The sequence below is a fragment of the Harpia harpyja genome, chromosome 4 (genome assembly GCF_026419915.1).
Source record: "Harpia harpyja isolate bHarHar1 chromosome 4, bHarHar1 primary haplotype, whole genome shotgun sequence".
Lineage (NCBI taxonomy): Eukaryota > Metazoa > Chordata > Aves > Accipitriformes > Accipitridae > Harpia > Harpia harpyja.
The window spans coordinates 71,409,650-71,433,626 of NC_068943.1; the positions used below are offsets into that span (position 1 = coordinate 71,409,650).

Below are 23,977 nucleotides of genomic sequence, written 5' to 3' on the forward strand. Positions count from 1 at the left end.
TTTCTTTTCACCCCTTTCCTGACAGCTTAGTCAAGACAATTTTTTTTCCTGAGGACTAGCTTTCACTTGGGAAAGAAGTGCTATTTTACTTGATATTAGCTAACTCATGGTAAGTGGCAGTCAGCTACAAAAGGCTAATTTCACACAATTTGTCTCTTCCACCATAATCTGTTTCACAAGCCAAAATAAGGAATGTAAAGGATATAAAATACTAAGCACATTAAAGCATATAAAGTAGTAAGTACTTAGGTGACTTCCCTGGTGTCATTAGGAATACTAGACACTAGACCTAACACATTGTTGACTCTAGATATGGCCACTGTCTGTTGCATTTGGGGAAAGGTGAAGAAACTAATTAAGAAACAGTTTTCACCTAGATGCACAGAAACAGGCACATTCTGTTTCTCTAAAAAATAGTGTGCCATTTCGCTGGCTACTGGAAAACAATAAGCAGAGAAGCGTATTTTTAAAACTATGCAAAAGATAACTAAGGAAACAAAGTGCTCATTAATTCTTTATTTTCAACATCAAATGCATTGACAAAAATCTTGCACCAATCAAGTAGCATACCATATTTTTCATTTAGACTTTTTTTAGAGCTTTTTTAAGTGTAAAACAAAGGAAAAAAAAACCTCACCAAAACAAAGACAGACATCAATAATTTTATATGCATCAGTGAAAGAACAGAATACTTGAACAAATACATTATGGCAGCTGAGCCTATACCAAAGAAAGGACTTTCCATTGACAGACTACATAGTGCACACAAAAGCGTTAGTTTTATGGTATATACAATAAGGTGATTCATAAAGTGGCTTGTTAATGCAAGTCTCATGACCAGCAGTCTATCCCTTCATTTTCCGATGGGCGCTTTCTGAAGAAACAGCCTTCTGATTATAGGCACACAGGAGTACAGAGCATACTAATTTGCAAGATGGCAACATATACATTTTTTAAATTTTTTGTTTGTTTGTTTGTTTAGGCACATTTGAATGCAAAAGATTTTTTTTCAGGTTTGGTTGTTTTTTTTTTTTAACACAGTGCAAAACCAAATACCCTTATGGGCAACAATCATTTTGAAAACAACTTTCAGGATATAAGGATATCTACATTTGAGAGATGAAAGGGAATTGCAAGTAGAAAGGGTAGGACATTAATATTAAGGAAATATTAAATTAAAATTATCAGATCAATTTGAGATTATGCTATAGTTGCAGGTGTCAGCAAAGACTGGTTTGTATTACAATACCATCGTTAACATGACCCTTTTTTTACATGTGTTGAATTTCTATCTATAAAGCTATATTGTGGTTATAGATAGCATTGGAAATAGCCATCTCTTTATTCAAAGTAAGAAATGCACCTCACATAAGTTCAGCTGAGAATACCTTATATACAAAATCCCATTAGATTTAGGCTGGGTTGCATTCTAATTTTAAAGCAGGATATTATATACACAAGAGAGGCGTGCTGTGTTCCTAACAAAGCCTATGATAAGACTAAGGCCCTAGTGAGGCAGAATTTTTACTTTCCTGATAGTTTGTTTCATTTTAAACATTTGGCACAACTCTTAAGGAATCAGTCAGCATCAGTTGGAATGGATGGAGGCTCCAATACAAACCCTGGCTTGGATGCAGGTGGTGGTTTAGGTTTTCTTTTTTTTCAATTTAAAGAAGTCCAGTGACCTGCTGACAGTCCTTGCAATATCCTTGTGACCTCAGTTCAGATTATTTCTTTAATTATATTTTTAAATTATTAAACCCCTCAGTGTACAGAAGGAGAAAAATCAAGAGATGTCACTGAAACTTAATAGCAATTTTACCACAAAAACACACCAAGAAACTCTCATTAAATTATTTTACCCCGGTACAAATCCTACTGCCCCAACTAGGAGTTTTACCTGAGACAAATTCTGCAACACTGAGACATGGCTCGAACCACTAAAACCAGAGTAGCTTTCACATATTGTTAGAAACTCAGACACTACTAAGTTCTACACATCACCCTATCTCCTCTCCTGCCTCCCAAGCTTTTTGTAATAATTCAGTAACAGCCATATTCTCAAGCAAAGCAAGTTCATCTGGTCTATTTCTGTTTGGCTTGTGCTGGTATTACATTGCCTATGTTTCTAGGGGTTTTTTGGTTTTTTGATGTTGGTTTCTTGGTGTTTTTTTTTTAAAAATCCACGTATAAACATTATAAAATAATTCTTTCATTAGCTGTCCAGAGACATCACTATGAATGTTTTGGTAAAAGCATAATTAGCTGCCTTGAATAGTTTTCTTTCAAATCTTTTTTTTTTTTTTACATGCTGTATATTTTTGTTTAATATCCAGCACCAGGTATTCACGTAGTACTGGTTTGTCAGCTGCAAATACAAAGTATATATGTATATATATATACACACACACATAAAATATCATCCTGTGAAATAACAATTACGAAATGTCAGGCACAATTGTTTGCATACACGAGAGCATAATTCAGAATTACATATGAAAAAAGTTACCATTTTTGTATCATAGACTTTGTTTAATCAATTGAATAGCTACATTCAGCTGTCTGATATGTGGACAATCATCTCTATAGATAACTAGGGGAAGGTTACTATATTCATTAAGGTGCTGCTTCAGTTAAAATCTCATGAACAAGTTAATGACACAGATCCTGAAACTCCTCCAAGGTAAATGAATGTATTACTGGTAATCACTGATTTTCCTTTTTGGGTGCCCTTCACTGTTGTCACCACAAACATGGGAGGAATTTAAACATGGTTGAATCTAATTTACTTCCTTGCAAGGGCTGAGCATAGGAAAGCATTCATAATTAAGATTGTGAGCTGACTGATTATTCCTTATGGTCTAAGATACGTTATGATACCCTTCTGTCTGCTGCATACCACTTCAAATGATGCTTATCCAGCTTCACCAGGAAAATCTGTAGAGTATAGTGGTACTTGCCCTATGTAAGTAGCATCAGAATCTGACCCTCTGTTGTGAATTGCTCTCCATGAACTATTTTTTTTTTCCCTCTAGGCCAAATTTACACTTGAATCGATGTAATGAACTGTTCTGGGCTGTAGGAAGGGAGGCATTCATTTAAATCAATTTGCCTTGCAGCTTATGAGCTTGATCTGTGTGTGCTGTCGTAGAGAACACCAAGTTGCACATACAGTATTTAAAGAGCAGCTCTAGCACGCACTGGGCTACGAGTGAATGATGATGGTATAAGCACACAAGTAACAACAGGGATTCCTGTGCTCCATTCATATCTTAGCCTGCACTCATTTCAGGGCATTCATGATTTCTCTAACACATTTGAAAACCAACTTCTAAACAAAACAAAATGTGCATTTTCTTTCAAGGCATTTAAGAGCCCTCCAAAAGCCCTTAGGTACCAAATTTGCACACACACGCACACACACGCACTCTTACTGAATACACAAAAAGACAAATCCTTCAGCACATTCAGAAAAAAATCACACTATAATATGCATCAATAAAAGGCCTATTAACTTACAGTGACTGCTTCACATGTTTAGGCTTCCACAGTTTTCGAGGAATCTTCTAAAACATAAGTGGCATCTAGCTTTAGACTTTTAAACTGCATATCCTCAGATATGTACATGAAACTGTTATAGACAACATTATGTACATTCACAAAAGAATCGAATCCTTGACTTGGAGCACAAACTTGTCTTATGCCCTGCTGCCTTCACAATTGCTACGTAACGATCTCACTGCGCACAGACTCTGCGTGAGTAACAGGGAGCGTAATCAGACATAGGCACTCCTGTATGGCAATAGTTGCACTATTTCCTGTATTTAGTTACTACAGGATATTCCAATCAACATCATCTAACATAAAGGTTTCAACTATAGCAGTAAAAGAAGCATCCCTGAACCCTTCTCTAGCACTGTGGCCAGCTGCTCTGGAGCAGCCCACGCATATACTATGAAACGTCCTTACTGGCAGGGTGGTCACTTCCAACCAGCTTTTGGAATAGTCCCTCATCTGTACTAACTCCCAAACTGCACCTGTAAACCAGAAGTACAGATAGCACAGGCAAAGTTTATCATTAGACTAATAAAATATCCCTGGCATGTGTAATAATCGCATTCCAGTACCCAGCAACGTTCCCTGACACATTTAATTTTCTGGCATAGAGGCAGTCAAAGAGCAGCACCAACTCCTGCTTTGAATAGCTCATAGTATGGATTTCTTCAGTCTCTCTGCTTCATGTCTTGCTGAAACTCTTGATGTCAGTGGACCTCTTGTATATTTACAGTTGGTCTGAAGAATCTGACTCATCCTTATGAAAAACAGTTACACACATGCATGGAGAAAGACAGATTTATCTTCCCAGCCATTCAGTCCCAGAGTCTTCACCATGTCTGAGGCTCATTGCCCAGTTCTGATGTCACAGGTGAGCTGGTTTTTAACAGTGATTTCTGAGTATGCCCCAATGAGAGCCAAAGAAAGCCAAGGCAATGCAAAGCCTATTGCTCTGACTGTGATGCCAGCCCTCCCATACACGGCTAGGCCACACTCTGCTGAGTGGGATGGGACCATCCCACCCTGCTGCGCCAGTCTTGAACTGGCATCCTCACCCCTTGGTTTGTAGCACAACAAAGCAAAGAACAGCAGAGGGTTTTTATAAAATAGTGCTGGATCACATATGTGTGTGCAGACTTTTGTTTTTTGTTTTTGTTTTTTAAGACCTGATTTTTTTTAATCATCTGGTCTGATTTAAGAATAATTATCTATGTTATCACTGTTTGCCATGTTGCCCTTGATTTACACACTGCCAAGCAACAGAACTGTTTAGCTTTGTAGGATCAGACAAGATAGGATGCACGCAATGCAATTCAGCTAGAGGATGTGGTAAGGGGACCTAAAAGTTTGGTCAGTATGATCTTGAGACGGAGTTGTCTGCTGATGTAAACTAGCAAGGTAAAACAGTATTATTCTCACAGGGGTTCCTTTCTACTGTAGGAAGAAGAGAGGCGGGAATCTTCCTAAACTACCAAGGCGGTCACTAGCAGTGCAGTTTCACTGTGGCACACTAAAATGCCAACCAAGTTTCCATTTACCCCCCCCCAAAAAAAGTAACCCAGAATCTCTACCAAACTGCTTCAAAGTTTCAAGCAAGTAAAGGATTAAGCGAGCTCAGAATTTCAGGTTAATATCAACAAAGGCTACCACTCATGGAGATACCAATATGCATGGGTGGTATGGCCTATTAATTTATAGTAAAATGAATGTTTGGTTTAGATTAGGACTTACCCAATTTACATGCAAAATTAAATAAAAACACTGCAAATTTTAAATCAAGTTAGCCTGACAATCCTTGCTGACTGTCCATAGCAATGAAATGTCTTCCATTTAGGATAAGCAATCAATTTAGGCAAGCACTTGACAAACACTCAAATGGAAAATGCAGGTGACTGTTGTCATTGGAGTGTTTACCTAGGTGGCACTACAGACGAAATGAAGCGTGAGCTAGGTAGTACACTGCTGGGTTTCTCATACCATTATATATGCTGACTTCTGTTTATATTGTATTCTGCACATTCTCCTCTTCTTTGCCGTTTATATAAAAAGACTGCAAGGAATGAGATGAAGCTGATGCAGTTGTCATCTGGCTCCGGTTCTCCTCTTCCACTGGTGCAGCGCTCCTGGCTGCTGGGGCATGCAGTCGGTGAGCGTCCAGCATCTCCAGCAAGAGATCATAGAGTGGAACTACGTTTTTACACTTCATGTTGTACAGGTGCTCCATTCCTTTGTTGCTGTGGGTTGTAACAAAACAACAGTTACTTTACAAATATGATATAGGAAGAAAAAGCTATCGGCTAATAATATTTGTTAGGTTCATATAAGTTCCACCTTGTACAAAACAACTAACTAACTTACTTACACTGCAGTTGCTGTACACTCCTGCTACAGTTAGCAGAAGGCAGCACTTTCAAAGAACACTTCAGAATGACCATGAGCAAGGTGCCTTCTAAAGGTGGGTCTTTTGCTCTCCTTTGCCTAAAAGGTAACGTAGAGCACATGGACTCCTAATTTAGGCACTGTGAATAAGTGGATGAGATGAATCTTGGCTTTCCCATAATAAGGCCTAAAATATCAGATTCTTTTCCTAGAAAATAGCCTCAGCCACTTTGTTAGTAAATGCTCACTTGGAAACAATAATTAACTTCACTGTGCATCTGGAACTTCCTTAATTGTACAAATTCTTCTCAGGGAAAAAAAAAAGGATGATTAACATGAAGACAAAAAAACTCCACAAAAAGACACAAAAACCCGCACTAACACACCCCTCGACTTTTTCCTGAAGACCTGTATATCAGCCCAGGAGGTAAAACCTGCATGTTTCAGCTTTAGTAGCTATGATGTCGTGCTTGCCCTAATTGTAATTTTATTAACTGAAATAATGAAAATTAAAATCTGTGTAACAACATCTCTTGTCCCTTCATAAAAATAAAATCTATACTGTATCTTTGTATAGACTCGTCATGTTGTAAACACTCCAGCCACTGAGCAGCTACCTTAAGAGGTAATTATGTTTGGGAGAACCATTGCTATGGCTAACAGAGCACCTCAGACACCTCACCTCTAATTAGCAAAGGGCACAGTCCTCTAGATTGGGATTCAGTAGATCTGAATTTATCCTCACTCATAAAATACACATAATGATCCTAATCTCTTTTCTAAAGTGATTTGCAATCAAGCCACTTGTGAAAAGGGGCTACATAACATTGATAGTTTTATTAAACCTTATCTTCTAGGAGACGACTAAAGTTTGCAGAACTAGGCTACTGCTACGTTAGTATTCTGCTTGGTACTTTTCAAACAGAATACCAGATGCGTGTAACATTACAAGTAGATACTGCTTACAGCGCTATCAAAACAAGAAGCAAAGAAAAAGAAAACTAGAAGAAAGAGGTGGTGAAAAAGTTTACTCCTTTCACACCATAATCCAATGTACTGGTTTGCACACATTCCATACATCCTTATGGAAAGTTGACTTCTGTTTGTTTGTTTTTGTAACAGCTCTACACAGTTTGCACCTGTGAAGGAAAAGTGTGTGTGTGCATTTGCGAAACCTCCCTTGCATGGGACCGGTGCAGGAGTGCTGACTGCGTGCTTGCTCTCACCTCATGTGTCTGATGTGAGAGAGGATGAGGAGGAGCTGAGCCAGTCGCCTGTGCTGCTGCTGCAGAGAAAGACCCGACTTAGCCATTAAGTGTATCAGCGTGTCTGTGATTTTGTCCAGAACACGGTGGATATAGTCTCTCTCTTCCAGAGATTTCAAGGTGCTGGAAAGAAAAGTGTACACACCTGGAGTAGGAAGGGGAAAGAAAACAAACAAACCACAGACAAAAATTACTTTGATGGAGTCAGACTTGCCCAAGTTACGCCTCGTGGCTGACCAGCTGTGTTAAACCACAGGAGCTGACTGTGTGCTAACCCTCCTGCTTGCCAGCCAGGTCACTGCTTTGAATGACCCTGGAGCTTGGATTTGGTCCCTGTGGGCAAAGCAGGAGGAGGAAGACGATGCCTCTTCCCTGCCTGGGTCCATCCAAGGTCTGGGCCGGGTGGTGGATGACACCCACAGCCAGCAGCTGGACCTACCTTCAGGCTGCACTCCTCTCTTCCTCGGCTCTGAAACCTTGAGGAGATGCTGTTGCCCCTTGAGAGCTCTGCAATACTTACTGACCAGCCCAGGCCTTTGGCAGTTTTTGCCATTTTCTCTGCTGTTTAATGTTTGATTTTTGGTGATTTGCTAGTCAGTCTAGAACTGAATAATATGTTACCACAAATCATGTAAACAAAATCGGGGTTTGTTTACGCACACTCACCTCAAAAAACCCCTCCCAACCAAGCAAGAGCCTTGAAAGGTGTACTGCTTCACCTGCAAACCCGACTCTCCTTTAAAATCCATGTCCAAAGCAACCTGTGTAAATTCAGCCACCTTCCATTTCTTACTGCTGGAAGTGAGCAGCCTCAGGCTTTGGACCAGAAGGAACTTTCGAACCTCCCCTCTAACAAACAGCCCCTCTACATCTCCTATAAATCACTCTAACTCAGGCATAAGAGCTTTGCCAGTAGTAATTTTGGGGTGCATGAAGCACATCAGCTTTCTAAATGGGAAATTCTAAACTATTTTGCACGGTTTTATCTTGAATTTGTTCTGGACGACAACACACAGCCAATGTGAGTCAGGTCACAACAGCACTGTGCTGCCAAAAGGCAGCTGTTGCATTCGGCACCAGTTAATCTTCTGGTTTGAGCCAATAACTCTAAACAGGTCGTATTACTCTAATCCAGTCCTGAGGCAGCAAAAGCTTAAGATGGATGTACGGTAATACAATCAAACTGGCTTGATCATGGTGTGTTCACTGCCCTGTGTCTATAACGTACTTGACAAATCCTGTGCTTTGGCCCTTCTGCATCAGCTCACAGACGCAAGAAGAAATTTGGATTTTGTCCTTGGAAAAAATTGGTTTCTAGAATTACTTTTCATTTTGTTTTTCTTTAAAGTGTCATATATAGCACAATATGCAATACAGTTAGTGATATGAAGCAAAAAGACACACACACACTAACATGCACACATACACAGACATACTCTAGCTCGTTTGTACTGTTTGCAGCCTGGGGGCTATACCATTGGATTTGTAACGTACAAGTAGGTTTTATGGCTTTGGGTCTTCTGTACTAAAAAGAAATGTAAATTTGTGTTTGTGAATGTTTGTGAATGAGTGTCTCTGAGAGAGAGCACGAGTGAGAGAGAGAGAGAGAGAGACTGCTTTAAAAAAAGCAAAAGAATAACTCAAACACAGCACAACTTCTGAAAACTGTCAGTCAGAGCCCTTAATTTTGGTAATGAATATTGCTTCAAATTTGATATAGATAGATAGTACAATGGCCTCTTTTCTGACAAAGCTTTTTATGATTATTATTATTTTTACTGAAATGAATTCACCAAAGAGAAAGAGCTCCTTGGGCTTTTCTCAGCTGAATGACTCAACTACCCTCACATATGCCTACTGACAATACCAGGCCTTATAGCTTAGCAGGTACCTGTAGGGGCAAGATTCTTAAATATTACTGACAAATCACAGTCCATTAGAAGGAAACATTAGCCTTATAAACCCACAGTGCCTCCAGAGCAGCTTACTTCAGCCAGAGGATGCTATTGTGCCCTTGTACCAGTACCCCTTAGCTTCATAACTTTGAAACCAGAAAAAGAATACAAAAAAACTGTTAAGAGGAGTTGTTTCTCACCTAGGTCTAGTCCAGAAGCTATTAAAAAGTATAAATCAAAAAATTACTCCCCCAAAATCTAAAGACTTCAGGCAATTTCCAGTCAATAACTGCCAAGAAAAATGACATTTGGTTTTCCTTTCTTGCCCCCCAGTGATTGCTCCTGACCCAGCCCAATGACCAGAAATTTCCCTAAAAGAAATGCCAGCTATCCATCACACACATACACACACAAGCAGAGCTTTGGAACAAGAGTGCAGAAAATTGTCTCAGCAAAATTAAATTTAACAGTCTCAAAGGTCCTTCCAAGCTCTGAAGCTGAAAGCAAGCCTAAATTGAATAGCTACCAGGTGGTTTTTCAGCTCTTTCTGTAGGTCGGTATTGTAAAACATAATAGTAGCAAGAACAGAGAAAGCACCACCCTGCTAACTAGTAAAGCCTATTGGTCTGTGTCCATAGCACAAAGCTATGCACAGAACAGGGTCCCTTGGGGACTGCAGTGCTACCATGCCAGCTGTTGGCATATAGGGATATAATTTTATATATGTCACTACATATAGTGATATATTTTTGCATATTACTGTAGAGGAGAATGCCCTCTACATCTTTTCTGTCACAATAAACCCCAGTTTAAAATATCTTTACATTTAGAGTTCAGGCTCACAAAACAATACCCAAGGCTCTTCTTCCTCTTCCACTGTGCCCCGTTGCTCTGGATCTGTAGCAAGCCAGGCTGAGCTATGAGCAAATTCAGCTCTGTACCATGCACTCATGTAATCATCCAGCCCCCAAAATAAAGAAATAAATAAAAAGCACAATTTAACAGGAGCTGGAAAAATCGGGAGAAAAGAATAACAAACAGTCACATGGAATGATCTATCAGGAGGTCTACAGGATGCATAATATCAGCTACATCTTTCCATCTCTATGGACTAACTAGCTAACTAATTAGGTAAATCAGCTGCTAAGGCAGACGTGACCTACATCTTCATCTCCAAAATGAAAGCCTGTTGCTTTGCTACATAGCACCACTCCTCTTTTCAGATACACTTAAAAGTAAAACATCTGGCACCATGTTGCCCTTTCATGTCTCTAATACTTATTTTCCAGTGTTAAGAAACAGTCCTTTATTATTGAGCTGAACGTGTTTTTCAAAAACACAATTTTCCTTTTAGTCAAAAGATTTATTGCTGCAGCTTTGGAGGGGCACCCTCTTGTAAGCTATATAGCTAGAGACAATGCTGTCCTTGTTACAGACATGCTGTCGCCTTGATATCTCAGGAAAAATTTGGAAGTAGAGTAAACGTATATTTTGCTTTGTAAACAAAACCTTCTATCTTTTCCACACGCACTGAGTGAAACTAAAAAAAAAAATCGCTTGCGTTTTGCCCAAGACCACATGGAAAAGGAGTGTAAAGATATTAAACAGCCTTGAAAGATGTTGCAAAAAAAAGAGAAAATAAATGTTCAACAAAAGCAATAAACTGCACTACCTTATGTGAAGAGACTAACAGATGTCCAAGGATTTAATAAAGAAATGTTTGCGTACACTCAGTGAATTAAATCCACACAAAGCTTTAGAATGCAAATGCAGGCTGCTTTTAAATATGAAATGTAGCATAATTAGTCCAATTTGTTTAATTAGCCCACTTGTTTAAAACATTTTGAGATCAGCTAATTTAATCGTATGCATATACAATACAAATAGCAAAAGGCCCAAAGATTCATTGTGTGTTTATCTGCTGTTTCTTTGTGTATATTTACATGTGTAAGCTCAGAAAAAAATTGGGTTAAGGGAGGCTTGGAGGTCGTCTAGTTCAACCTCCTGCTCAAATACCGGTAACGTCAGGGCTGGGACAAGCTGCCTAGAGCTTTGTCCAGCTGAGTTTTGAGTATCTCTGAGGATGGAGACCCTACCATCTTTCTGGCCAACCTGTTCCAGTGCTTAATCTCTTACTGGGAAGATTTCTGTTCATCTAGTCAGAATGCCCCTTGCTGTGGTTTGTCTCCATTGCAGCTTGTCCTTTCCTCTTGCACCTCTGAGAGGAGTCTGGCCCTGGCTTCTCCATAACCTGTTCATCAGCTATCTGAGGACTGCAGTTAGACCTTCCCTTAGCCTTCCCTTTTCCAGGAGGAACAAACCCAGCTCTCTCAGCCTCTTCTCATACATCATGTACTCCATGGGCTTCAGAGCACCTAATATTTCATGTGCGTCCAACACTTTGCCCAAGGAGGCTGGCTATATTCTGTGAAGAAAAGCATCTCCAGAAGACATTTTAGAGTATCCATGACAAACAACTCTTACACAATTATTACACATACCCCAAATTATGCTACTTATTTCTGTAATGCAGTCTAGTTTCCTAATTGGGGCATCTAAAAGGTCTGACAGTCAGAAACTCATGTCTACATTCCCACCACCTAGTAGTTAACTCCTCAGACAGTTATAAAATTAGTTGGTTATAGGAATGCAAAACCTGAAATGTAAAATTAATTACCTTTATGCATAAAGGCAATTACAAGCAGTACAGACATACATTCTGTAGCCATATATACATACACATTCAGTTTACAGTGTACTCAGATATACTGCAATAAGTGCAGTATGCAAGCCAGAGTAATAAATGACACTTTGCATAACAATGGTATAAATTGCATCCATTATGAACCTGTAACAGCTCAACCCGAACGATCCCCTCTGATCTATCATTGTCAAGACTCTTGTAAAAATGCCAGACTTCTGAGCAGCTATAAACTTTCATTTAATGCAAAAACAAAATCCACACCCCAATTCAGATCGCTCATCAGCTCATCAGAACAACTCTGACCTTTTACCACGCAGACCACCACTGATTTGAACCTGCTGAATATGAACCTTGAAGGAATGAAGATCTAATACCTCTTAGCCTCACTCAGTGGTCCATCTCTCTGATTATTACTGACTTCACTGGGGTTTTTTTTTGTTTTTTTTTTCACAATTTTTCCTTAGGGAAAGCTTGAAACAAAAAATCCCATTAACGAAGTAAGACGTGCTTATGAAGGATAGCTGGTGATGTCTGGCAGAGCTTTGTCTAAATAACAAATATAGTTTTCTGGATCAATATTAAACACAGTAGTGGCGCAAAAACTCTCAGCAGCATGACTTGGAAGTCTTCACGTTCAAGACATGAACATCTAATGTGTTTTATTCAAACTTCCGATTTTATATATTTTTTTCTAATTCAATATTTCTATAAACCAATTACATATTGTAGATTTATTTAAGAGAATAACTACATTTGAACATATTAGCTAAAAATCTGGAGAAGCATCACTTTTCGGGAAGAACTTTTATCTCTAGGAAATATTCTGTTATAATTATCAGGACAATAAAAGGAAAATATAATGTCAAACAGTAATTACAATTGTCATACCCTGGCATTCAAGATAAAAACAATAGCCTTTCATTCCTAATATGTCAGGTGCTTGCCTCAGATGTCACATTTTGGTAAATGGTGACAATCACAACAAAACCTGAGCCACATCAATATCTCACAGAATATAAATGAAATATTTTATATTTCATTGTATAAACATATAATTTTGCTTGAAAATTTTTTTTTTTTTTTTTTTTTTTTTTTTGCATAGACCAGGTCCGAGTTTCCATAAAGGAAGAAGTGCCTGATCAATAAAGCAAAGTCTGCTGTGTTTAGAGTTAGCTTTTGGTGGGAATTACCTGAATTCGTATTTCATGCAACTTGGGCAAGTGATATGTTAGACTACCAGATAAAAAGGACATACAGCTCTCCACATGTGTTTTGTCTAGAGGTTGATACCATCTACAAGTTCAAACCCAACAGAAAAAGGGGAGAACAAGTGAGTAAATTCTCAAGGTTGGGAAACTCTGGCTTCTTTAGTCATTAGGTAACAACTTAGCAGAGATTGGGTCTAAAATGCTGATTTTGGTGCCTACATTATTATTTTAGACCTCTATCATTTCCATGAGAGCGCCAGGGACCTCATTTCTGCATTTAAAAATAAATTGTCTGGAGTTTTTTCTCATCTCAAACAGAAAATGATCCCCTGGTGTGCAACAGAAATTTTCTGTCACATGCCTCAACTTGAATTTGCTTATTTCAATAATCTCAAGCAGAATTCAAGTGAGCTAACTTTACGTATTTATATCCATACCTACACTTGTTATCTAGTCACTTATTTTTGAAGTGTACTTCAGAATGAGATTTACAGCCCAAAAATACTTATCAACTATAAAGGAAGTGGAAGGTGATGACATCAGTTTTAGATGCCTATATTTTGATATAAACTAACCCATGATAAACTCAGACACATTTTTGCCATTATTTCCCTTTATTTTGCCGTCATCAAAAAAGGAAGGTGTAGATTTACAACTAAGCATTGCCTTTGGATGCCCTAAGTGTGGCTCCAGCTACTTCAGTGTGTTGTAATCTGAGGTTTAAGACCTGCCAGCACCTAGTTCAAAACACTGCTCTCGTCGCCCTTCACATCAGCTGTACACAGTGAATCAACTACTTTACTGCATTAATTTGCTGGGTGCCACCTACACCACTGAACAGGTTTGCCTGCTTCCATCCCTGCTTGGTGGTTCTGCCTGCATCTATGTTGACAGCCCCCTTTCGGTTGCTGCTGTCTCAAAATGAAAACGTCATTAGTGACAACAAGCAGCATTCAGTCACGTGAGGAAGCAACCACAATTACCCGAGTGACAGCAAAGCACACCACTTACCAGAATTGAGCAGGATGATGGACTTAAGGCACACAAATTCCTCCCCTTGAAGGTTCATCATGCGAAACCGAGCAGCAGTAGCCAGCAGCATGTCAAAGATTTCCACCATGCCCTCTACACATTTCCCTTGATTCCTGTGTGAATACCATCAAGGGGGAGATATTCACAGCTTTAACCTGATGGCAGCACGAGCTTTTCATCCCCCTGGATCACTCCCCTCCAGTTTGATTTCATCGGTTCACTAGCTAGCACATGACTTCCTACTTCATGCTCATTTGGTGTACGTGTCACTACAAAAGCACAGTTCTCAGTATCCCATATAAAACGAATAAATAATTAAATACTATATTCTCCCCAAAATGTCAATTTCATAAACTCATCACCAAGGCATTACTGTGGTGGAACATACGAGATTGACTCAACCAAAGCTTTACATTGAGGAAAAGATTTGTTTAAAAGTACATTTTGATTGGGGGTTTTTTTTGTGTGTTCTGTTTGTGTTACTTTCCTCTTCCTTTTTTTCCCTTTAACTGAAATAGTGCCAGTTCTTTGCATTTCTCCCTCCCTAATGTTTTGTACTTGTTTCTACCTGGCCTTGCAGTCTGTAGTGTTCCAACACACTTCTCCCATTTTTCTTATATCAGCATAAAGTCTCCTTAAAGAATAAGCTTATTCATGAGCTCAAGAGGGACTTATGAGGCCAAAATCTTGTCTGTATGACTGAGTTTGATTAAAACTATCACTTCATTCCACAAAGCAGATAACTTTTTACATTACAGCATTAAACAAAGCTAAAATTTGGGAAATCTCAAAGTGTTCATTAGTAATGGCAATTAACCACCTCCCTCTGCTCACAGTACTAGGTATTCTCACTTTTCATCTTGCACACCCAACCTGCAGCTCAAGGATTAATGCAGACTGTAATTATTTCTAATGAAAATTTAGTATGCAGATTTTCTGGTTATGGAATTCTAGATAATTTACATTGCTACCTTTTACCAAAAACTACCTCCTTTACTTTTATTAGGACTTTCTGAGTGAAATTTTAACATGTAAGACTTGAGTGATCAGATCTGCTGTTTAAAAATATACTAATTTTTAGATATGGCTTTTATGAACAAAATTTTGAAGATCATTGCCACAGGAAAATACAAAAGAAATTTCAAATGATCAGACGTAACTTGTAAAGTGAACACAGATTGAGCTTCTCCTAATCTCATTGTGACAAAAACAATGCTGACTACCAGTACAGACACCTCTGCCTCAGTCCTGATGCAGCCATGCTGTTGAGACCCTGTAGCTAATGTCTAAACCCACACCAGACCCTCAGACAAAACAGTCATCTTCCTTTTTGACTACAGCTTGAGCAAATTCTTTGCAGTTCTCAATCATGTCTAAACCTAAAACTGAGTCAAAGAAGGAGAGGGTGTATCTGTGAACATTTGTACACCGATCTCCTTTCAAGTTCAAATCCCTATTCAGTTAAATTTGGGGCTTGAACTTAAATCTACATCCCCCTTTTCCCAGCCCAGTGCCTACGAGCCAGTGACTATAGCATATGACAGAAGCTATTTCATCTGCTTTCAGAGATATTTAAACAAAGCAGGACAATATCAAGAAAACAAAGTGAGAGATACTCCCTTAAAACAGCCAGTAGGGTCTTGGTTAAAATACAGTAATATTTGAAAACGTGGGGTCCTAAGCAAGCTTTCCAGTCACTTTTACAACAGCACACATTCTCTGACTTTTCTGTGAGAAAGAGATGATCCAGCCTTGGGAATGGAAACAGTGGAAAGATATGTTTAATAAGGAGGATGGGTTGCTCCTTCTCACCTCAGGTTCCTATGGGCTACCAGGCAGCTGCATGCTGAGCACTCCTGAGAAGTGCCTAATTCTCCCCATGCATTTCACTAGCACTTAACTCAGAAATTGATTTCCATTGCATGGCGGGCACCCGGTCACAAGCTGCAACATTTGGCAATGCAACTTTTATGGCTTTTTCTGGCTTTTAAAAATTTCACTGAAGAAATGGTGGTTTAAACTATAGCAGCTTTTCGGGCATGACAAGCACCGTTGATAATTTCACTTATTAGGTTCCCACAGACAGTGGTAACAAGTGCAATGTAAAAGGTCGTGGGCAGAAGTCTAAGTCTTAAGATTAGCAGGCAGGCAGACTCAATGCTATATGTTCCACGTAAAGTGTGTGATGCCTTTTGCACCCTCATTTACAATGCCCTGACCAATGAGCTGAACTAAAGGACGGATCTCAGCCTGGTACATCTGAACATGGCTTTACTGAAATTCACAGTTCTGTCTCTTTTGCCTGAAGGCTGAATCTGAACTCAGACGGGGAGTTTTCAATGATTTGATGACCAATCAGTTACACTGTTCAGTGCCGGATGCAGAGAGCTCTTCAGCAACAACCACCTTACTGCCCCGATGAATCCTGCTTAGGCAAAATAAAGCTGAAAAACTGAACTGGTTGGATCCAAGTATATTCCTCCTCTGTTTGGACATCAATGAAATAAACGAAGGCAAAGTAGTATTTAGTAGCACCACTGTCAAATAAAAACCAAACAAAAATCAGGCATTCAAAACAAGGCATGAGAATATGAACTATTACTATTACTTGAAAATCTGTTCAGTGTGCTAAAATTTAAATCCTATGGAAGTAAAACGAACATGAATTTTTACAGTGGGACAAGTTCCACTGCTTCTGATGATACAATACTTTTGCCTATAACTAGAGAAAGATTAAGTTTGCATATATAGAGTTAAGCACAGTTTCAGAGGACTAAAAGCTTTTAACAATTTTGCATTAACTTAAATAGTACCCCAATAAAGTTTAGTTTAAGTATTTATAATTTCAGGATTACACAGAAAGAAAAAGTTTCAGTGGATCATATGGCAAATGACGTGTATTTAAAAAAACCCACATCTTCATGTCTAGCTAAGACATTTACTTGCTTCCTAAAACACATCAAACTACTGCCAGCCAGTATTCAAAACAATTCAAAATATTACACAGTCTGAACAAATTGCAAAATTTGTGTAGCTGAGACCACAATTTAAAAAGACATAGTAAGTTATTTGTAAAATGAGACCTTTTAAAATGCCTTGTGGAGACTCATAAGATGGAAAAGACATTTTGGTAGCAAGTAAGAATAATTCCCAGGTGGTAGTTTTTACAAAAATAGTTCAATGGACTGTAGCTTACAAGATCAATATTCCAATCAAGATCCTCTTGCTGACAAATACAACCTCTGGACAAAAATCTCTAGTCCTGCAATACATACATAGTCCATGTGCCTAAATCTCCATGTGTGTCTATTTCCCACCAAGTGAACTTGTATGGTAGATGATAAATAAAAATGATGTAAATTAATTAAGACATTCTAGATACTTTCTAATCTCATTTGCTTTCCTACCTGCTGATGTGAAATACTAGGCTACTCCATAAGAAAAAGAAGGGTATCTCTTTAGGTAGAGTTAAGTACTTCAGATGAAGTTAGATACCTAGCTCTAGGTATTCATGTGTGCAAGCAACAATTTAGAAATTTCTGCTTTATTTTCAGAGTTAGGCAGCAGATCCATCTCCACTGAAATCAGTGGGAACTGCAGGAGCTTAGTAGCTTTGAACTGCAGGCTTCTAATCAAATCTTGTTATTATCTAGGCTACAATACTGATTTTCTTTGTTAACCAACAAAAACTATCTGCAATAGGAATCTCCAGTTCTCCTGAATTGCCTTCTAACTTTCTAACATAAGCTGATAGTATTATCACATCTTCACAGCTATATGCCCAGTTGATAGGAAGGCCTATCTGGGAAGGCCTAGATAACTTTCCTGGAGGACAAATTAAGCAATAGATTTGAAAATTATCCTTATCCCACCATCATGCTGTTGTCTCTGTGTACTCTCAGCTTACTGAAAACAAAACAATAAAAGCTTGTTTACTGCAAAGCATCAGACTATATTCTCAGAAGAATCCTTAATGCTTGGTTATTGGCAAATGTTTAGGAAAGTTAAAGCATGCTAATTAAAGGTCTTAAGTTACTGCATAAAAGTACTATGTGCATTAACTTCACTAAGTCTACAGAATCACAGCATCAGCCAGGCTGGAAGGCAACTCAGGATATGTTTAGTCCAACCTCCCACTCAAAGCCGGGTCAGCTCACTTAACGCTTTATGCAAGTCTGGTCTTGAAAACCTCCAAGGATGGAGACTGCACAACCTCTCTCAGCTTAATTATTTTCATCATCATGTTTTTTACTCCCCTATATCCAGTCAGAACCTCCTCTGCTTCAATTTATGACTCTTGTTCTCAGTCTCCCATTGGGCATCTTAATAAAGAGCCTTGATAATCTCCTTGCAAAATTTAGGTTAGGCATGCTCAAAAGCCATCTCTTCTCCAGGCTGAACAAATCCACTTCTCTCAGCCACAAGGCATGTGCTCCCACCTTGGTGGCTCTCCACTAGGTTTACTGAAGTTTATTAATATCTTACCTGTAATGAGGGGCACAAAGCTGGATGTGGTATTCCAGGTATGGTCTAATGAGCACCAGATAAAAGTGGAATAATCACTTCCCTTGCTCTACTGCCTACACTACCACTGATACAGCCCCAGATACTGTTGACCTTCATTGCTGCCATGTCGTAGTACTGGCGCATGCACAGATTGCTGTTCACTGGCACCCCAGGTCCTTTCCAGCAGAGCTGTTCCTCAGCTAGTTAGGCCCCAGCTTGAACAGTAGCAGTGGCTTAAGTCCATCACAGGTGCAGGACTTTGCATTTCTCCTGGCTGAATTTCATGAGGTTCCTGTCAGCCCATTCCTCCAGCCTGTCTAGTTCCACCTGTATGGCAGCTCTGCCCTCGAACATATCAACTGCACCCCCTACTCTGGTGTCATCTGCAGATTTGAAGACAGTGTGCTCCATCTCCTCCTCCAGGTCATGGACAAAAACATTTAACAGGACATGTCCTAGGATAGACCCCTGAGGAACTCCAACTGTAACTAGTATCAACGTAGAGTATGAATCATTAACAAGAGACCTAGTCATTTGTCGTGGTTTAACCCCAGCCAGCAACTAAACACCACGCAGCCACTCACTCACTCCCCCCCACCCAATGGGATGGGGGAGAAAATCGGGAAAAGAAGCAAAACCCGTGGGTTGAGATAAGAACGGTTTAATAGAACAGAAAAGAAGAAACTAATAATGCTAATGATAACACTAATAAAATGACAATAGTAATAATGAAAGGATTGGAATGTACAAATGATGCGCAGTGCAATTGCTCACCACCCGCCGACCGACACCCAGCTAGTCCCCCGAGCCGCAATTCCCCGCCCCCACTTCCCAGTTCCTATACTAGATGGGACATCCCATGGTATGGAATACCCCATTGGCCAGTTTGGGTCAGCTGCCTTGGCTGTGTCCTGTGCCAACTTCTTGTGCCCCTCCAGCTTTCTCGCTGGCTGGGCATGAGAAGCTGAAAAATCCTTGACTTTAGTCTAAACACTACTGAGCAACAACTGAAAACATCAGCGTTATCAACATTCTTCGCATACTGAACTCAAAACATAGCACCATACCAGCTACTAGGAAGACAGTTAACTCTATCCCAGCTGAAACCAGGACATCATTTTATCATAGAAGGCAATTAGGTTGGTCAAGCACAATATACCCTAAATCTATGCTAATTCACACTCACCATCTTCTCCTTCCTGTTTGCATAAACAACTTCCAAGAGAACTCGCTCTATGATTTTCCTCATGATAGAAGTGATGCTGACTGGCCAACCTGTAGTTCCCAGACTGTCTCTTTCTTCTTTTGGAGGTGGGTGCAACATACGCCTTTCTCCAGTAATTGAGGACCTCTCCTGGTCTCCACAGCCTTTTAAAGATGATAGAGAACAGCCTTGCAATGACATCATCCAACACTCTTGGATGCAGCCCATCCCATGGACTTGTATGTGACAAGTGATTCATGACTCAGTCCTCTTTTACTAACTCAGTCCTCTCCTCCTTGAACACTGTACGTAGGAATAAGAACCTTGATTTTATTTAAGTCTTGGGAAAACCCTAGATATCAGGAGTGTCTTTTACAGAAACACAGGATCAAACGACAGACAAGTAAACATTACCAGTGAAGAGTGTTTAGGTGAGGGGAACAGGGACTCGGGATGTTTTCATCAAACTTTCCATTCAAAAGGAAAAGCCCAATTAGGCACAGATGCACCCATCAAAGCAAAGCCTGACTGTGTATTTGTTGTCTCTCTGGCTTCTTTGATCACAGTACTTCATTTGATGACAAGGTAGTGCCAACAACAGATGGGATCCACCAGACTAGGAGAGGGAAGGTCATCTTCACAAATGGACTTAATAAGTTGGTGAGTAAGCCTCTAAACAAGGCTTGTCTTGTGTTCCTAAGCCTAAAGGTAGGTTAGGAAACAGGGGAGGCATGACTGAGAGAAAGCTGCAGGGACAACTTTCATATCCCCATTTAGAAGGGAGGGTATTCACAGACTTAACTCAAATGCTTGTGCTCTAACACAGAAGGAGAACTGGAAGTCTATACACAGTCAGCCAGCTGTGATGAGACTGAAAACACAGAGGCTTGGTAGGATAGTGTACAGATCAGATCAGATAGCACATATGATTGGAGAATGGTCATGGATAGGTACAACTTGATTAGAAAGGACAAGTATGGAAGAAAAGGATAAGAACTTGAGCTCTACATAAAGGGAGACCTTGATTGCACAGACCATAAGAAACCAGAACCACATATGTCAGGACACTCTGTGTATAGGTCAGAGGAGAAATTAACACTGATGACTGGGGGTGGGGTGGGGATTGTTACAAACTGTCTGACCAAGAGTATAAAGTGGATAAATGTTTCTCTAAATAACTCATTGAAGTCTCCCAATCACTGGTCTACAGTCTTGTGGAGGATTTCTATATGGATAGACTACAATCATTGGCTGGAAGGTCAACATAGCATTGTGCAAGTAATCCAGGGAGTTTCTGGACCGTGTTGATGATAACTTCCCAATACAAACAGCACAGCGGCCAACCAAGGGCAATGCTGTATTGACCCACTCCTCACAAACAATAAGAAATTGTTCGTGAATGTGGCCACAGGTAGGAAATTTGGCTGCAGCAACCATGAGATGTGATTGAGCTCAGGATCCAGAGGTAGGCTGGAAATGCAAACAAGGGAACTATGACTCTGGGTTTCGGAAGAACAGACTGCAGTTTATTTAGGGAATTACTAGGCAGATTATTCTTGGTGACATGGTGGGGAAAAGTGTCAAGGGAACTAGACAATATTTTAAGGAAAACTTATTGAAAGCTCAGGAACAAGCCCATCCCATTGTAGAGGAAGACCAAGTATTTAAACAGAAGATCTACTTGGCTATGCAAGGAGCCCCTTAATGAACTAAAAGGCAAGGTTGATATAATAAACAGAAATAAAAGCAGGCAGCAAAGGAAGAGTGCCAAAGCACTGTTTGAGCATTTACACCTGAAACTAGCGAGGGACACAGAGGGTAACAAGAAGGGATTTTACAAGTATAGCAGCAACAAATGGAATTTCAGTGAGAACGAAGAGTTGACAAATGGGGGAGAAAACCTGGTGACTGACTAAATGGAATAGACTGAAACACTCAACAGCTTTTCTTTTCTGTGTGTGTTATATTTCACTGGTAAAGCCAACAGAAACATACTGACAGGTTAGGGAATTACTTGGAGAATTAGTAATTACTCTGGAGAGTAATTCCAATCTTTGTAGCCAATGAGGTTCACTGCAAGGTGCTGAAGTAGTTGGTCAATGTATTCATTAGGCTACTATCTGTCACTTAGATAGGCTGGATCACCAGACCCCAAGTGTAGCAGTAATGGCTCAATGCCTAGTTTGTGGTAGGTAGTAAGTACTCCAGAGGTTGACACTGAAGCCAATGCTGTTTAATATATTTATCAATAATCTGGATGGTGATAAAAGGTTCATCTTCAAATTTGTGGATGATACTAAGCTGGGGCTGGAGGGAGTTTGATACACTACATAGAACCACCTCAGTGCTAGAGGGACCCTGGAAGAGTGAACCAACAGAAGCCTCACAAAGTTCAACAAGAAGTACAAAATTCTGCACCCAGGGCCAAATAAACCTGTGCATCAGTACAGGTTGGAAAAACACTGGGCTGAGCAGCAGGCCTCCTGGAAAATGAAACCAAATAAAATACAAGACAAAAGCATTCTCGCTTTGTGGATAAGGCAAATTGCATGCAAATTATGTTAGGAAGAATGTGGCCAGAGCAACAAGAGAAATTACTTTCCCCCCACCTCTACTTGGTCCTGCTGAAGCTGTGCCTGTGTAGGGTAAAACCAAGGTCTTCTCAGCAGTGAATGGTAAATCAAAAGGGAACTGCTGTAAACTACAGCTTGGAAGGTTCGGGCTGGATTGTCGGAAGGTGGCGCAGCCCTGAAACGGGTACTGAGAAAGGCTGTGGTCTCCATCCTTAGAGACTTTCAAGAAAGCCAGACAAAGTCACAGCTGGCCTAAGCTGGTGTTGGCAATGGTCTTGCTTCAAGAAGCAGGTTGGACAAAATGATCTGCAACCAAAATTTTTGTTTCTAAAGTAAATTCTTGGAGAAGTTCCTGAAAGAGTTTAGTTTCAGAGGGTACAATTAGACGCAAGGATTTATTACTGGTGTGGAGCTTTTTAAGCAAGAATCCAAACACGCAGTCAGCACCTGAGTGAAGAATAAAAGCAATCCTTAAATCATACAAATAAGGTTTGATGTACTAATGCAGCGGTAAAAAAATTCCATCACCATATTACAGCCCTTTGGCTTCAGTTTATGCATAAATCTGGCACAGAACATAAAATAGAGAAGCAAAAATAAAATTTAAAAGTTAACCTAACTTTCTCATAGTTCAAAATCTCTTCATCGGTTTAAGCTTGGATTGTATTTTGGGGAAAGGTTTGGAAGGAGTAAAATCTTTTCTATTCATTATAGTATATTCATTCTCAATGCATATCTTCTCGGCATTTTATCTTCCTTACATCTCATTCTCATACTTCTATTATATTTGGTTAGGATTTATTTCTAATTCATTAGCTTATTCAGTCATGGCATAGGCAAGGAAGAATGCCTATCCATCCAGAGGTAAGGACACAAATTCAGAGTGAGGAAAACTAAAGTGAGAGCATGTATATTTTTCAGAAAGTTACCTTGAAGTATTAATTTTGCTTTCTTTTTTTTGCTTCTTTTTGGGGGCTGGGGGGTGGTTCACTAAAATCTTTTTCAATTGATTTACAACACTGTTGCAGTAATTGTTGTTTAAACAAATCGAATATTTTTGGCTACTTACTCAAAAATATGTGCCATTAGTGTCAATGCATGAATCACAGTCTGAGAATCACTCACAGCTGGGCAATTGGAGAAGTACTGGACTGGAATTAGCATAATTCAACATGGAATCAAGCTTTTTTTCCCTTCAAGAGTTTCTTGAAACAGACATTTGCCAAATAAGAAATAAAACTGAAATATCAGTTCCAAACATAATTTTGAGGGAGGAAAAGAGGCAGGAGCAGAAGGGACCTCTAAGAGCAAGGCGCTCTGTTCCTCCGCTGAGCTGGGCGGTTATGTTTATACTTTTTCACATAACCTGCCCTTTGAGTTACTCTGTTGGCATCATCACTTCCCCAAAACAGGTTGAAAAAAGTGGTTGCCCATGCACAGCAGCAGTTTCCACGCAGCACAGCTTGCTCTCTTCTATGGCAACAAAGCAAAAATTAGGATTGAGCCTGAGGCTCAAATAGGTAATTCCTACCTCTTCCAGTACTGACAAAACTACCAGTCCACCATCCTGAGGTTTGCTAATCTTTTCTGATGTCTCTTTTGGTTGCTCCTTGAGCTAGCTCTGAACCAAAAGTGGTAGCTAATTCACACAACAAA

General features: G+C 39.6%; 1 protein-coding gene across 1 annotated transcript in view; it reads right to left on the minus strand.

Annotated features, from left to right (window-relative positions):
- Positions 1–503: 503 nt before the first annotated feature.
- The window catches only part of ESR1 (estrogen receptor 1), a 152,804-nt gene continuing 129,330 nt past the window's right edge, over positions 504–23,977 (minus strand). Inside the window, 4 exon segments of the mRNA XM_052784716.1 lie at positions 504–5,569; positions 5,572–5,789; positions 7,161–7,344; positions 14,018–14,151. Coding sequence (XP_052640676.1) covers positions 5,535–5,569; positions 5,572–5,789; positions 7,161–7,344; positions 14,018–14,151 — 571 coding nt within the window. The 3' untranslated portion in view covers positions 504–5,534.